At 49.6% G+C, this 14,267-nt stretch overlaps 1 protein-coding gene across 1 annotated transcript; it reads right to left on the reverse strand.

The window, feature by feature from the left end:
- Window positions 1-7,318: 7,318 nt before the first annotated feature.
- Window positions 7,319-9,436, reverse strand: CX3CL1 (chemokine (C-X3-C motif) ligand 1; the record flags this gene model as incomplete). The annotated part of the gene is made up of 2 exons (XM_009069758.1): window positions 7,319-8,504; window positions 9,316-9,436. Coding segments are annotated over 2 exons (1,307 nt in total), but the record flags the coding sequence as incomplete, so codon positions are not given.
- Window positions 9,437-14,267: the final 4,831 nt, after the last annotated feature.

Raw genomic sequence — 14,267 nt, forward strand, 5'->3', positions numbered from 1 at the left:
CCAACATCTCTCCAGGAGCCTCTCCTCAAACCTGGGCTATGGCTGCTGGGATCAGAGTAGCCTCCCCAGGAGGCTGTCCCAGCAAGTTGCCTTTTGGGGACCACAACATTCTGCAGCCAAACTGGCAATGCCAAGCTGGGAACATGGGCCATATTGCTGTTCCTGATGTATTTTTGTCTTGCCTGTGGTGTGCACAGGAGCAGGGCCACCAAGCACAGATGGCACAATGGTGTCATACCATGGCAGGTGTGCTCAAGCTGGGGGAGTGCAGGCTCCCCTGCAGCCACGGAACAAGGGAGTGCACAGCCTGCCCTAACCATGCCTGGGGCAAAGCCACCATCCCAGGGCTGGACCCTGATCGATACAGAAGGATTCTGGGGTAGGATAGGCATGTCCTGCTGCAAATCCATGGCACGTCTCCCTGTGGCCTAGGGCCAACCACTCCCCAGCTATGGGGAATGCTTTGGGTGGGCAGCCAGGGCAGCACATAGTGCTGGTGGCAGAATGAGTACAGAGGCATCCAGCAGCAGGGTCAGGATGGAGAGGACCTTGAGAAGCTTCTGCAGAGCTGTGCTTGCTTATCTGGCAGGAAATCTGGCCTGGGATGCTCTGCTTCCCCTTTCTTGGTTTTTCAAGCCATGACTGTTGAAGCCAGATGATTCTCAACTCCCTGGAGAACCTTTGATGTTTATTCTTTTACTTTTTGGAAAGGGACTGACTGATGTGCAGACATTAACTAATGAGTTCTGGAAAGCCCCACTGCTGGTCCAAGTTTCCATTTCATTTGAATGGACTCTGGAAAATTTGCTTGTTTACCTAAAAAATAAACAGCATCCTGGTGATTCTGCAAGAGGAGGAGGAGGGAAACTCAGGGCACACCTCAAGTGCATCCTTTGCCAATAGTGCCAGTGATGGGGGGAAGGAGCTGGGCAGAACAAGCTCCATGCTGGGAAATGGGGAATCAGTGGGTGACTGAGCACATCCAGTTGTGCTTGAAAACCAAACCACACAGTCACTGTCCACTCAGTGCTGCAAGAGCAGATGGGCTGCCAAGGTAGGAGAAAGGTGGCTGAGCATCACCCAGTGCCTCAACATATCCCCAGGGAGGCGGTGGGAAAGTTTGAATAAGTTTTCCCTATTTAATTCTGTTCTACACAGTTACTTTGAGTCTTCTTCATTTACAATATGAATCATTCTTGTTTTACTTCCTTTAAACCATCACCTTTCCAAGTGTAAAGCCCCTCTACATTTCTTTGGGGTGCTCACTCAAGGGTCTCCCTAGCTCTGTTTCAAAGCTCTGGTTGACTCAGGATACAATCACAAACCAAAGGGGATGCTTTTGTTCCTTCCTGGTAACAGAGCCCACACTGCAACTCCAGGTACAACTGTGCCAGGTCCTACAGCTTGGAAAAATATTTTAAAGGAAGGAAAATGAGAGTCTCTTCCAAAGCCTGCTTCCTACAGCTGGACACTGGGGACCACCAACTAGTGTAAGCTAATGAGCCAAGACACCTCCTGTGCAGTAAGTCCTGCCCAGAGTAATGAGACACGGAGGCTGCAGGAAGGTTGTGTCCAGGAGCCCTTCCCCAGGGTTCTGTCTACACTGAGTCACTGGCAAAGCTCGTCCCACAGCACAGGGAGAGAGCAGAAACTCAACACACGTGGGCAGAAAACCCTCACCATCATGGCCAAGCAGAGGCAGGGGTGGATGTAGCTGGAACAGAAACTGGAAGTAGCCAGTTCGCTAAGGAAGATAAAAAACAGGATGTGATGCCAGTTTTCTGAAATGCACTGAAAAGGAGACATTTTTCCATTTTTCTTCAGTGAGGTTAATCAACTGCCTCAGGGTAAAGTGAAGGATGGACCTGGGGTGTCAGGGAGACTCCCTGCTAGAGAGGCTTCCCTGTTGGGTAGCAATTTTGGGAAATGATGCTTGGTGAGGACTTCAGCCTCTTTTTTTCAACCCTGACCTTTTTTAAGCCAGCAGTAGAGAGATGCTTCAGCTAAGCTTTTAAAGCTAAATTGTGATAACAGGAAAAAAAAATAGGACATGGAAGCAATTCAAGCCCAATTTTGAGTGATTTCATTTTTAAGACATAGTCCTGATAACTCCAAGGAGGCACTAGAGCAAGTTATGAATTTCCTTGCTCTTTAGTGTTCGATGAGGGTAAAACCCAAGTAATCAGAGAAATACATGTAGACAAAGAAAGTGATGAGAAACATATATTAAGATCTGTAAATATTGTAATGAAATAGTGTTTGTGACAGCCATGGTTGCAGTGGACAATCATGGAGTTGGCTGACATCACATCACTCCTTGGAGGGTGCCTCTCACTCCTTTCTATATTGTTCTCATTTTTTTTGTTTCAGTTATTTGCTTTGTGGCCTCGCAGATCACCTGGCAGAATTCAAGGGTGCTTCAGAAATGAGCCTTCCTCTATCACCCGAGATTATCACTGAAAAGGTATGACCCTGGAGAGTCCTGACAACCTGTGCTACCCAAGGGGGACTTCAACGACAAGAACTGCCCTTGAAGTGACATGAATGGGACACAATCCTTATGAAAGTGCAGATTAAGCACATGCAAAGCGTGGAAGAACCACAGCCATGCAGAGGAACTGTGGCTGTGCAACCAGAGAACCAAAGCACCCGAGAGACATCCTGTCTTCTGCTAAGCCAGCAGTGTGAAAGTGGTGGTACATCAGCTTGGCCAGAGGCTGCTTCAAGCACGAGAGCTCTTACGCAATGCTGGAGAGGAAAACCACTGCACCAAGCAGGGACAGATGTCATAAATCACAACCCAAGCCTCAAACCAGAGAGGGTGGAGGCGGAAGTGTCTCTGTTTCACAGGAGTAACTGTGCCTCTCAAGCATTGTCCTGGAGAGAAATCAGGGCTTGGATAATGGCAGAGGGGTCTCACTGCCAAGTCCAGGCTGCAGAGAGCAGTGAGACGGGACAAGCCAGGAGCCAAGGGTGACCCCAGCACAGGCAGCGTCCTCACCAGTCAGGTGAGAGCCCACAGGGTCTGAGCACAGGGAACAGAGCCAGAGGCTCCATCAATGGCCCCAGACACACTAACGTGAGGAACCAGGTACAGAATCCATTTGGGAGGGTTGGGGGAATCCATTCAGCAGCAGCAGGAGATGGGGACAGAGACAGGGCTCCAACACCAAGGGGTTCTGCCAGCCAGGAGACAAGATACCTACAGCATAGGTCAAAGGTCTGCCTGAGAGTCCAGACCAGAATCAGGGCATCAGACCAGCACTCACAACACACCCGAAGCAGAGACCAGAGGCTCAAGCCTGAGTTTAGGTGGGGCTCCTGGGATTGGGCAGATGGTGGAGGTGTGGTGTGAGGGTGTGTCCACCCACAGATGAGGGTGGTCTGGATAGTTAAGGCCAATTAGTGCCTTCAAGGTCTGCCACTATGCCATCTGGTGGATCTGAGCATGTGAAGGCACGGAAGTGAGCCTGTTTGGAGCAGCCAGTGACTACTCTTTCTCATAAGGTCAATCAAAACAGCTGGCTAATGACATGGTGGAGAGGATGTGGAGTGGGAAACCAAAGACACGGATCAGCAAGGGACGAGTAGGGCACACCACGAGCATGGGCCACCCATCTCCTGTGGGCTGCAAGGAAACATCAAGGTAGGACATATGTCTTTTACACTAGGTGCAGAATGCAACCCTTGTCCCTCTTGAGCAGAAAATACTTGGCAATAGTTACCTCCTGGACCAAATTCTACACCTGAGGCAGCCCATGGACCTCCAGGAGGAGCATGGTAAAGTGTGCTGTAGGACACCTTTAGCACGAGGTCTTTTCCTGCACTGTCAGACACTGAGACAGCAGGGAGCAAAGCCAGTGAGTGTGTGCAACCCAGGGCCAGGCACTGGGCATCAAGAAGCTCCAGCAGAGCTCCAGAGGAGCAGCTACCCTGACGCCTGCTCTGCCTGTCGGAAATGACTCATCGCTGCTGGGGCTGACTTGTTTGCACAGCATCCCACTTCCTCTCCCACAACACGGGGGAAAAGAGAAGGGGGAAAAGTGCTTTTGTTTTCACAGTGTTTCTTATCCCCCCTAATGACCTTCCTGGCTTGGTGGCTCATCTGCAGGAAGTTTTCACTGACCTCTGCATCTACCCTGCAGGGCATGGGGCTGGGACACAGCCAGGACAAGAGCTCCTGGGATGCAGGGGACATGCTCGTTCCCGACCCTCTTGCTCCTTCCCCACTCCAGGCACTGACTCTTGCATTGTATTGCTTTTCCCACCTCTGCTCCCCAGCACCAGAGAGGAGCACACAAGGGCAGCCCAAGCCCTGGCTGGGGTGTGAGACATCCTAGCTTGTGCTCTTGCTCTCTTACAGAACAGACTGGGAGCACAACATTTGTTGTCTGTATGTTGCTGTTTGGCCATAGCGTTGCTTAAACAAAGCATAACCCCAAGTGTTTTTTCTGTATTGCCTTACATTGCTGGGAAATACAAATCCCTGTGAAGAAATTTATTTCCTGCAAAATTTTGGCAAGACTGAAGCCCTTAAACAATGAAGAGAAGGAGCAATAGCCTGGCCACATCCATCTGCACTGGCTTTGCTGCCTCTTGATGATGCTGGGATGCCCCCCTTGGTGCTCAGTCATACATGTTCATCTCTGCATCTCTGCAGGGACCAGGCTTGGTAACTCAGCCCAGGGGTGAATCCTCTGAGGATGAAAGTTTTTAACATAAGGACTTTATTACTTCTAAAAAACAGGTACAGCTCATATACCTCATGCACACACTGGATACACAAATGAACCAGAGCTTGTAACAGTCACTGTGCTCTACAGCAAATGACATTTTTTACCCCCAGAAACTGGTGATACCCACAGACTCCATCCTTCTGCATCACATTCATCTTGTGCCACCATGGTCTGCCCATGGCACAGGGAGGACCAGTGGTATGCCCCCTGTCCTGTGTTTCAACTGCTCCCCATGGGGGTGCCAGCACCCTGCCTGCTAACAGCTGGGGAACAGGAGAGGGGAGCAGGGCAAGCACAAGGGCAGGGCCAGGCTGGAAGGAGCAGCTCCTCCTGATGAGTGCCAGTGGGATCAAGGCAGTTGGAAGACAGTGGGAGCCAGATGTGGAGCTGAAACCAGTGTCCTTACAAGTACCATGGTAGAATTCCAAATGATCTGACTGGTGCACATTCATCTCCCCAGCACTGCTCCAAGCCAAGGCAAGTGCTCACTCCATTTGCTGAAGGGCCTGGAGAGTGATCCAGCTCCCATGGACATGCACAAACCATCTAAGACCAGCAAGAAAATAGCCAAGGCACAGTGTTTTGCAATGTTCTCAGAAAGGTCTCGAGTCCAAGTAGCTCAGACAGGACATTACATACATTCAAATGGCTATAACACTTAACTACAAAAATAACATTTCTAGTGTTTCATATAAAATAATGCCACAGTACACTGCCTTGGGAATTGCAGCTGTGCACGAGTGAGGCAGCTGGTGAGGTGGCACTGACAGCCCCCAGTTCACCCTCCAGGAAAATCAATGCCAGCCAGAGTTCCACAGCTGGGCTGCACAAGAATGCTGCTGCACAATGAAGGGTTTCATCCCAGATCCCTCCCTGTGATTAATCTGTTTGCATTCCATACTTGTAAAACCCAAGATGAATCCCTGGCTCCTCTCTCTCAAGTCAACAAAATGCAGAAATGAAGGGTTGAATGATGGCAGAAAACAAACACAGTTGTAGTCTGTGCTCTCCACCTGCAGGGCTGGCTGGATGCCATGAAGGTGTGATCTGATGGACCTAACAGGCCTCTTTCCTCTACCTCTGCTTTACAGCTGCCCCATCATTTTTGCTTTTATGATACTGCTTGTTATGTTTTTGCTTTCTTTTTCCTACATGCATATTTATACTTTGGGATCTGATCCACTGAGGTTGGTTAGAGGAGGGTCTAACCCTTGATATGTATCTACTTACAAAGCATCATATTGTGAAGACCTTTGCACGCTCCAGCAGTATTCATACTGGAGTCAAAGTTTAATAAGGGCTTTCAGGACCTGGCCACAGATAAAAGATAAGGCTTATGTACAGCAGGGTAAAAATCAGAATCAATTTGGGTTTAAAAAAAAGCCTGGTACTGTTACAGTCCTTTCATAGCCTGGCGATCAATGCTATTCAAAATGGAAAAACTAACATGGGGCTGAAGTGTAGGATCATGAACAGGCATTTTGTGTCTTTTTTTTTTTTTGTGGATTAGAAAATGTGCTTATTTCTAGAAAGAATATGGGTCTAAAAGGACATTTCCTCTGCTATGGTGGAGTAATTCCTGAATCACTAAATCCAGAATTGCCTTTAGCTCCTCCAAGAGAGTATTTGCGGGGATTTGTGCTTGCAGAGAACAGCAAGAATGCTCCAATGCTATCACAGGACTCGCAAAAATTACTGTGTGGCTTCTTGTTTTCTCCCATTTGCATAGACTCATCCGCATTATCCTGCCCTGGTGTTGGATGCAGCTGAGCACGGAGCGCATCAGCTGGCAGAAGGGTTTTATTGCATTGATTTTCCAAATAACCAGGTCTCAAACTATATTTACAAGAGGAAATGCCCATAGCTGTTGAGAGGAAGGGTCTGATTTCAAGGAGGAGATAGACTGTGGGTTGCCAGCTTCTCTGAACGTGAGATCTGTAGCACTGACCTTCAGTCGCCTGATCAGATGAAGTTTTGGTCATCTCTTTTGGAAATGCTGAGCTATCCCTCGTGTCTCCAGCAAGAGTAAATGATGAGAGTGAATTTAATCAGCCCAAGGAGAGCCAACACCCACGTGGCCACCAGCTTCAGTCTTGGTCTCACAGAACAGAGACCCAAAGTGCAAAGAAAGAAGCAGCAGAGAGTTTAAGTGCAAATTATGTGAGTTTGGTGTTAAGACTGCTCTTCAGATAGTATAAATCTGTGAGCCCAAGTCCAACAGTGTGGGTAAGTGGCATCTTGGCTGGGCCATGATGAAATGCAGAATAATTCCCAACATCAATTTGGAAATTCACTTGTGACCAACCTCTGGCAAAGAGCCACTAACAGCAGGTGAACAGGCACAGCCTCTGTACACAACAGTGCCAGAAGAAAAGAGGGGTCTCACTTATTTACAAAACACTGTCATTGGTCAGCGATGAATTAGATATATAGTTGGACATTCTGCTCTGCAAAAACCATCAGTTTTCTCTGGTATTTTTATTCCCTGGCTTGCTTCCTACTGGTCAGCAGTTCAACATAAACAGGTTTTCTGCAGCAACACACATATAGTTTAGGCCTAAAATGTCCATGCTGTGAAGCACTCAAATTACTTCCATTGGGTAGACATTGTTTTCATGTCCCTCCTTCTGATAGAGCAAGCCCTGTACCATTTCTCTTGACATTTCTTCTGGTTTGACTCCAAATTTTAGATATAGCCATACAAGACCAACACTGCAAACCATCAGTCCACCTACCACAGAAGCTGGGATGACATAGGGCATTTGAGCCCTTGACAAGTAGCTGGGCAGAGGCAGATTGCTTGGCCTGTCTGTGCTCATCTGCACTCTGGCTTGGCCTGAGAATGCCTGGCTAGTAAAAACTAGCTTATTTGAAGGCTCTTGCTTTCCTACAGGTGATGAATAATCAAATGTTCTAGTACCAAACACATCTGCAGAGGAACTAACAGCCTTGTTGGTATGGACAGAAACACCTTTCTCTATAGCAGTGGTGGAGTTTAGAGTAGAAACTGAAGTAGTCTCTGATGGAATTGGTGTGGCTGGGACTCTTGTGATCTCCACACTGTTCAGGATGGAGGGGAGCTCTGATCTAGAACTGCTGAAAGTAGTGTCTGGTGCATTGGTTCTGGCACTTACAGGGTTCAGGGATTCATTTGAAGAAAGTATAGGTTGATCTGATCCCTTAGCGATGGCCATGGGTTCCGAATTTGAGTTAGGAGAAGTTACGTCTTGAACATCAGCTGTAGCATTTCCAGAGTGTCCTACAGGTTCTACTGTAGATCCCACAGCATTGCCAAAGCCATACACAAGAGCTGAGGGATATGGGGAGGGCTGGCTGGAGTCCATGCCTGCTGCAACAGCTTTTGAAGATGCAGAAGAATTCAAGGAATCTCTGTTTGCTTCTGGAGTGACTTCAGAGTGCACAACATCTTCGTGTATCACAGGGGATGATCCTGCATGGAGCTGGGTCGTGTCCTGCCTGGCTGGTGGGGCCTTGCTGTACCCCTCAGTCCTGGCAACAGGAACATGTATTTTCTCTGAAACTGTTTTGCCAGTCCCTTGGAAGAAACTAGTTGGAGCAGTGTCTTGAGATGGAGCCATTACTGTAACACCAACATGTTTCTGAAAACCACCAGGCTCCTCTGGTGAGGTGGCACCACGTGGAAGTGGGGAGGCTGCAGACTTTTTCTGGTCCAGTTTCTGTACTATCTTCTTCACCCACTCTTCCTCTGGATCTGCACAAATCTCTTTGTACTTCAGAGTAATTAGTCTGAAAATAAAAAGGGATCACTTACTGGATAAAGAAAACACTGGTTTAGTTGATCAGCGTGGTGGGGAAGGCATGCAGACAAATGCAGACAGCAACTCTGACTCCCCCAAGCACACAGTGAACACTCAGGTTGGACAGATGACATAATTCAGGAAGGGCAGGTGCCTGCGAGAACAGCCTGAATGAGGAGCAGCTTAATGTGACTCATGGGTGAAAGGTTTTCCCCTAAGAAGTTTTTTCACTTTCGAAAGCATTGTTCTGGAGCTTGGACACAGTGTTTCCCTCTGCAGGCACCAGCTGCCTGTGGGCAACCATGTGTGAAGCTAAAACCCTCTGATTTAGTGAGTGATGTGAAGCTTGCCAAGGTCAGCACAGCAGGTTCACTTTGGAGCCACCCCCTGGGCTGCAATAAAGAGGTGTCAATGGTGCCTCAGCTTCAGTGTAAACTGAAAACAATTATTCTGGGGTAAAATGGAGCTTTTCTTATCTCCAGACAAGCTCCCAAGTCTGAATCTGTCTGCAGACAAAATAGCTGTTTTCACAGAAACACGAGCTCCCTCCCTGTGTGCTTCCTCTGCCCTGTTCACCCAAGTACACCAGTCCCTTTCCCCATCCACTTATCCCTGATCTCACTTGGAAGCTGTTGGTATTTAGATAGAGGAAAACCCCCACCCACCCTTCACATAAACCCCAGCATTCCCTCTGTTTCCAGGCTGCCCCTTTCTCCAAAGTGAGAGCATTTGCTGCCAGGCTTGTGTGTGACCAGCAGTGGAGTTGTATGGCAGGGCTGGGTGGTGGGGACAATGCTTACATCACAGCTTTTTTTCTGCAGCTGAGTTCGGTCTCGCGGTAGCTCCTTATCCGCTTCTCCGCTATCTCCAATGTAAACCTCTGGCACTCTATTGAACACCTCAGAGGTGCTTTGGGTTGCCCTGAAAGAAAGTTTTGGACATACTAAACATTGGCTTTTTATCATGGACTATAAAAACTGGCACTGTTTCTTTTCCCTCTTCTCTGGAGAAAAGGAATCCAAAGCTTGCCATGAAACTAAGATGCTAAACTGAGATGAAATCAAATCCCAATGAAGCCAACACCAAGAGTGTTTGTAGCACCCACACAGGTGATGGTACCAAAAAACACCTGACGACAAAAAAAGCACTGTGAAAATTGCAGGGCTTTTGGGACACCGTTACAGCTTGCCTCGTAGGATGTGCAAGTGTTGCCTGGAGGTCCTTTGTGCAAGCCCCTGGGCCTACGCGTCTTCTCCCCATTGGGTCACAGGAGGACTGCTCTCAGCATGGTGCCCAGAAGACACATTTCTTCATCCCCAAAAGACCTGCTGCAACCCTCACCAGTGGGCTCTTGGTGCAGGTGATGCAGACCAGAGGGCAGGATGCTTGGCCTCTCTTTACTTGGATCAGTATTATCTCTTCCTCTTGTGTAAGTCCTCTCTAAGTGAGTATCCTGCCTCTGTCTTTGCTGGTACATGGTCTCTGAATGCCACCTGGGCTCAGAGAAAGGTTGCAGAGAAAGAACCTTTTGGTGAATGATCAGTCCCCTAGGTATCTCAGCAGCTCAATGTCCCAGAAGTTTCCCACCAAACATGTCTTTGTAGTCTCCAGCAAAAAATATGGTTTTCATTTTGCAAAGTGAAAAAGTTAAAATCCCATTTAACCCCTTCAAAGGGCCAGTCACACCACTGGGGCCCCTTCATGCCTGCATCTGCCTCCAGTCACAGGCGCTTGCCAAGTGACTGGAGGTTGCACAACTCAGCCTGACAACTTGTTCTTGACATCCCTGGGGGCAAGATTTAGAAAAACAAGCCTTGATTTGTGTGAGGCCTCCTGTGAAGAAAGAAACTGGCATATGGTTTCAATCAGGCTATCTCTACAGAATGTTGCCTCAGATTCCCAAATGAATTTGGTGAATTTTATGCAGCTCAGTTGAGAATGATCCAGACACCAGGTACAAGAATGAGCATCGCTGCAGGAGCACCCTCAGCTCTTTTGATCTATTCACTGGGGAAATGCATGGCTGCAAAGAAATCCCAAGCAAACAGTCCAGCACCTCTACAGAAGCCCATTTCAGTTTCTAGGCCTCTGTAAACTGAAAGCAAAACCGTTTGTTCACATAATAATATCTTCTGTGGCGCTTTAGGGTCAAGAATTCCCTGCTCAGGGGAAAATGACTTCCCAATTAACTCTCATTAGCCAGACATTCTGCTGGTGTCCTCCACGTTCAGGAGGACAGTTCAACAAAACAGGCACAGCAACAAGGGGGCCAGACTGTACCTATGGGTAGTCAGGTATGTGCATAGCAGGGAACAGTCCCTGACTGCTCCCAAAGGCTCTGCTCCTCTGATAATCCTGAACTGGTTCTCCAATTATTGGCATCAATGCAAAAGATTTGCAATCAGCTGAACTTCTGGTGGGTTTTTTTTCCCCAGAGTGGAGGAGCTTGCAAAACACTTTTCAAGGACAGTGGGACGCCACAGGGAGCATGAAGTAAGCCCTGGTGGTCCCCCTCCTCCTGGAGCACACAACCCCACCTCTCTGAGCTGCATCTTAGTCTTTGCCAAAGGGATCTGAGAGTTTATCCACCCAGGACCTTGGGAGCCATTGGTACCTGCTTTTCATCACAGTTCCTCTAAAGACACCAGCCAGGGAGCACTGCTAGCCTTCCTGCAGAGCCAGCCTGATTTCCCCACTGTAGGGGAGATGGATGCTTGGCCACAGGTGAGCAGAGCCAGGCAGTGTGTTCCCAGGGCAGGGTAAGCTGCCAGGTGTCCCCGTAGCCCACATTTCTCCAGCCAGCCCTGGAGAACCTGCCTAGAGGTATGAGGAGAGGGAGAAACTTCATCCTCAGCTGCCTGTGCTGTCCTCCTCCTGTCTGGTGGCAGCAGGGCACAAATCTTAAGGGCTCTTTGCTCCCTCCCATGGTCCTGGGCAAAGTCCAGCCTAGCCTGAGCTGCTGCGAGCCTGTCTGCCAGCCTGGCGCTCCCCCTGCGGAACTCCTGCCTTGGGCAGCAACCACCACCATCTGTGCCACGGGGGAATGACATCGAGTTCAGCCCTGGCAGGGGTGAGCCCACCACCTCACAGTCCTCTGACCCCACTCAGCACCACCCCAGGGCACGCAAAGATCTTTCTGCAGGGAACAGTAGCATTTCCCACGGGCGAGCACACACGCACTGCACACCCACTGCAGGTGACAGCCCCGGGAGCACCAGCTCCCTCGGGACAGGCAGCCCGTGCAGACAGACACCCTTGGCCTGGCTGTAGTCTGTCCCCATGGCACATCCCCAGGGGACAACAGAAAAGGGGGGAAAAAGTGCATTATGGTTTTTCTCTAAGATGGATCAACAGAAAGTCTCTCTGACACTCTCCCCATCTGCCCTCAGGAGAGGCAAAAGCCATCACGGAGCCACTCGGACATCCTTGCTGCCAGGATTGCTTTCCCCCGACCCCTTCCCAAACAAACCCAGCCTGATCCTGCTATGAGATTGCCCACAAAGGTCCCTTTGATGTCCACAGCCTAATCCAGTGCCACCTTGCCCTGCCCCATCACCATCCCCTCGTGATGTTCTCTGAGGAGCCCAGGGGGACAAACGGAGCTGTGCCTCACCTCTAGCCGGGGTCACCAGGCACAAGGTCCTCAGCACAAGCAGGATCTGGAGAGAAACAGCCTTCATGTTCCTGCGGTCGGCAGTAGGGCATGCAGGGAAGGATTACCAGCAGTATTTCCCACTCACGACAGCTTATTGCATCCTCCGGAGCAACACAGCTGCAGACGGTCATTCCAGGATTATGAAGCCGTGGGATGGGTTTTCAGCTGTTATTAAGCGCCCTCACACACGCTGACGACAGGAGGCGGAGGGAAGAGAGGGATAAGGGAGGGAATACCGGCTGCTCTGGAGCTGGATGGCTCCTGGAATTCCCCAGCTGCGCTTACATCAGCCTTCCCTAGCGCACGCAGAGCAGCCCCAGCCTACTTGTCACACTATTCAGGCAGGGCTTGCCAGGGGCTCCATCCTCCTCTCCCACCAGCACATCTCTTGGCCAGTCAGCCTGTGCCAAGCACCACTGTCCTCAGGCTTGTAACGCTCTCCCCACCTCCGACCCACAGGTCCTCGCTGCTCAGTAAGCTCATTATTTACCCAGAAGGCAAAAGCAGTTATTCCCTCCCTTTTTGGCAGCCATCCGATAGTGGAATTTGCTAATCAGGATTACTAGTTCATCAGCTACACTGGTGAGCTGGGGGCAGGCTGTGTCTGAGGAGCATCACCAAAGCGAGTGGTGAGCAGGGACCCCAAGTCTCCCCAGGCAGCTCCTTGTGCCCTGGCCATGCTGTCTGCAGCGTGTGCTTGTTACCACAGCCCTGACTGTCGACATACACGGGGTCTTGGCATTGGGGTCCTGCTAGTGCTCAGAGCAGGAGGATGAGGCTCCCAGTTCTGCTAGTCCAGGGGCTTTCCGGCACCAGCACCAAGCCAGGTCTGAACGGACATACCAACTCTGCTGCCACATCCTGCACTTTTATTTTCTCTTTCACCTAAGGCCTAGCAAAATACATAACCATTTTCCCCTGTCAACTTCCTCAACTGTAAGATGAAGATAAGATCAAGACGGATTCTGTGTTTGCCCTGGAAATCCTTTTTTCCCAAAGTTTTCCTCAGGCTGGGATAAATCTGGCACCTCTGTGCTGTGGGAAATTCCAACAGTTCCAGTAGGGATTTTATTTCTAAAAATGGAAAGCCCCCCAGTTTTTCCATAGGATGCATTTGGTGAAAATCCAAGCTTGTGACTTTTTGTAATAGAAGAAAATATTGTAATAGAAGAAAAGGCCCATTTCAAGGAAATAAAATAAAAATTAAGACTTGAAATAGTCTGTTGGATCCAGCCGGAACAGAATGTGCTGCGTCTGTTGGGATGTTTTCTGGCCCCTTCTCCAAGAGTGTTTTCTCAGGCTTTGCAGAGCCTTACAGGAAACTTTTATTCCAAGAAATGGCATTGCCTGAAGGCATCAGGCACCTTGGCTGCTTGGAAGTGATGGCACAGCCTACACATGCTCACATCTCCCCTGAAGAGCAGGTTCTGCTTCTCCTGCAAAGCTTGCTGACAGGGATGGATAAAACTGAGGAAGGGCTGTGTCATTCAGGTAAAGTGGGAGGGTGAGTGCTTTGTTTGCTAAAGGCCCTGACTTGTCACGGGTGTGGTTGTTTTAAGGCACAAACCACTCACTGACAGGGTAACATAGCTGCTTTGCCTGTGCAGACTGGGCTGGAGGTGTTTTACCTGGTAGAGAACTCCTCCAGGACATCCTTGGAGACCTCCCTTTGCTCCCAGCAAGCTCAGCAGCTGGATTTGGAGGTGGCATCTGAATGAGGAAATTCCATAGCAGGAGTGTAGGGCACAGCTGCAGCCTCAGTGCAGCTTCATGGGACAAGGCAAGCCTTAAGTGCTGGCAGCAGCTTGAGCCTAAGCCACCAGCAATCCCTGTGTTTACCACCAAAAGCAGGACACAGAGGCACAGCAACTGGCTCCAGTGGGAGTGGGCAGCTCCAAACAAGCAGTGACAAACCTGGGCTGCAGCTGGCAGAAACCTGGCACCATCACTCCAAACCCACTTCCTGTACCACACTCCCATCCCATTGCACATCTGATCTTCCAGCACACCCGTGCCAGCCTCTTGCTGCACTTCTTTGAGGTCTTGCAGCATTGAAGAACCTGAAGTCAGAGGACCTGCTGTGTTCCAGGAGATATT

The sequence above is a fragment of the Acanthisitta chloris genome, unplaced genomic scaffold, assembly GCF_000695815.1.
Source record: "Acanthisitta chloris isolate BGI_N310 unplaced genomic scaffold, ASM69581v1 scaffold23312, whole genome shotgun sequence".
Classification (NCBI taxonomy): domain Eukaryota; kingdom Metazoa; phylum Chordata; class Aves; order Passeriformes; family Acanthisittidae; genus Acanthisitta; species Acanthisitta chloris.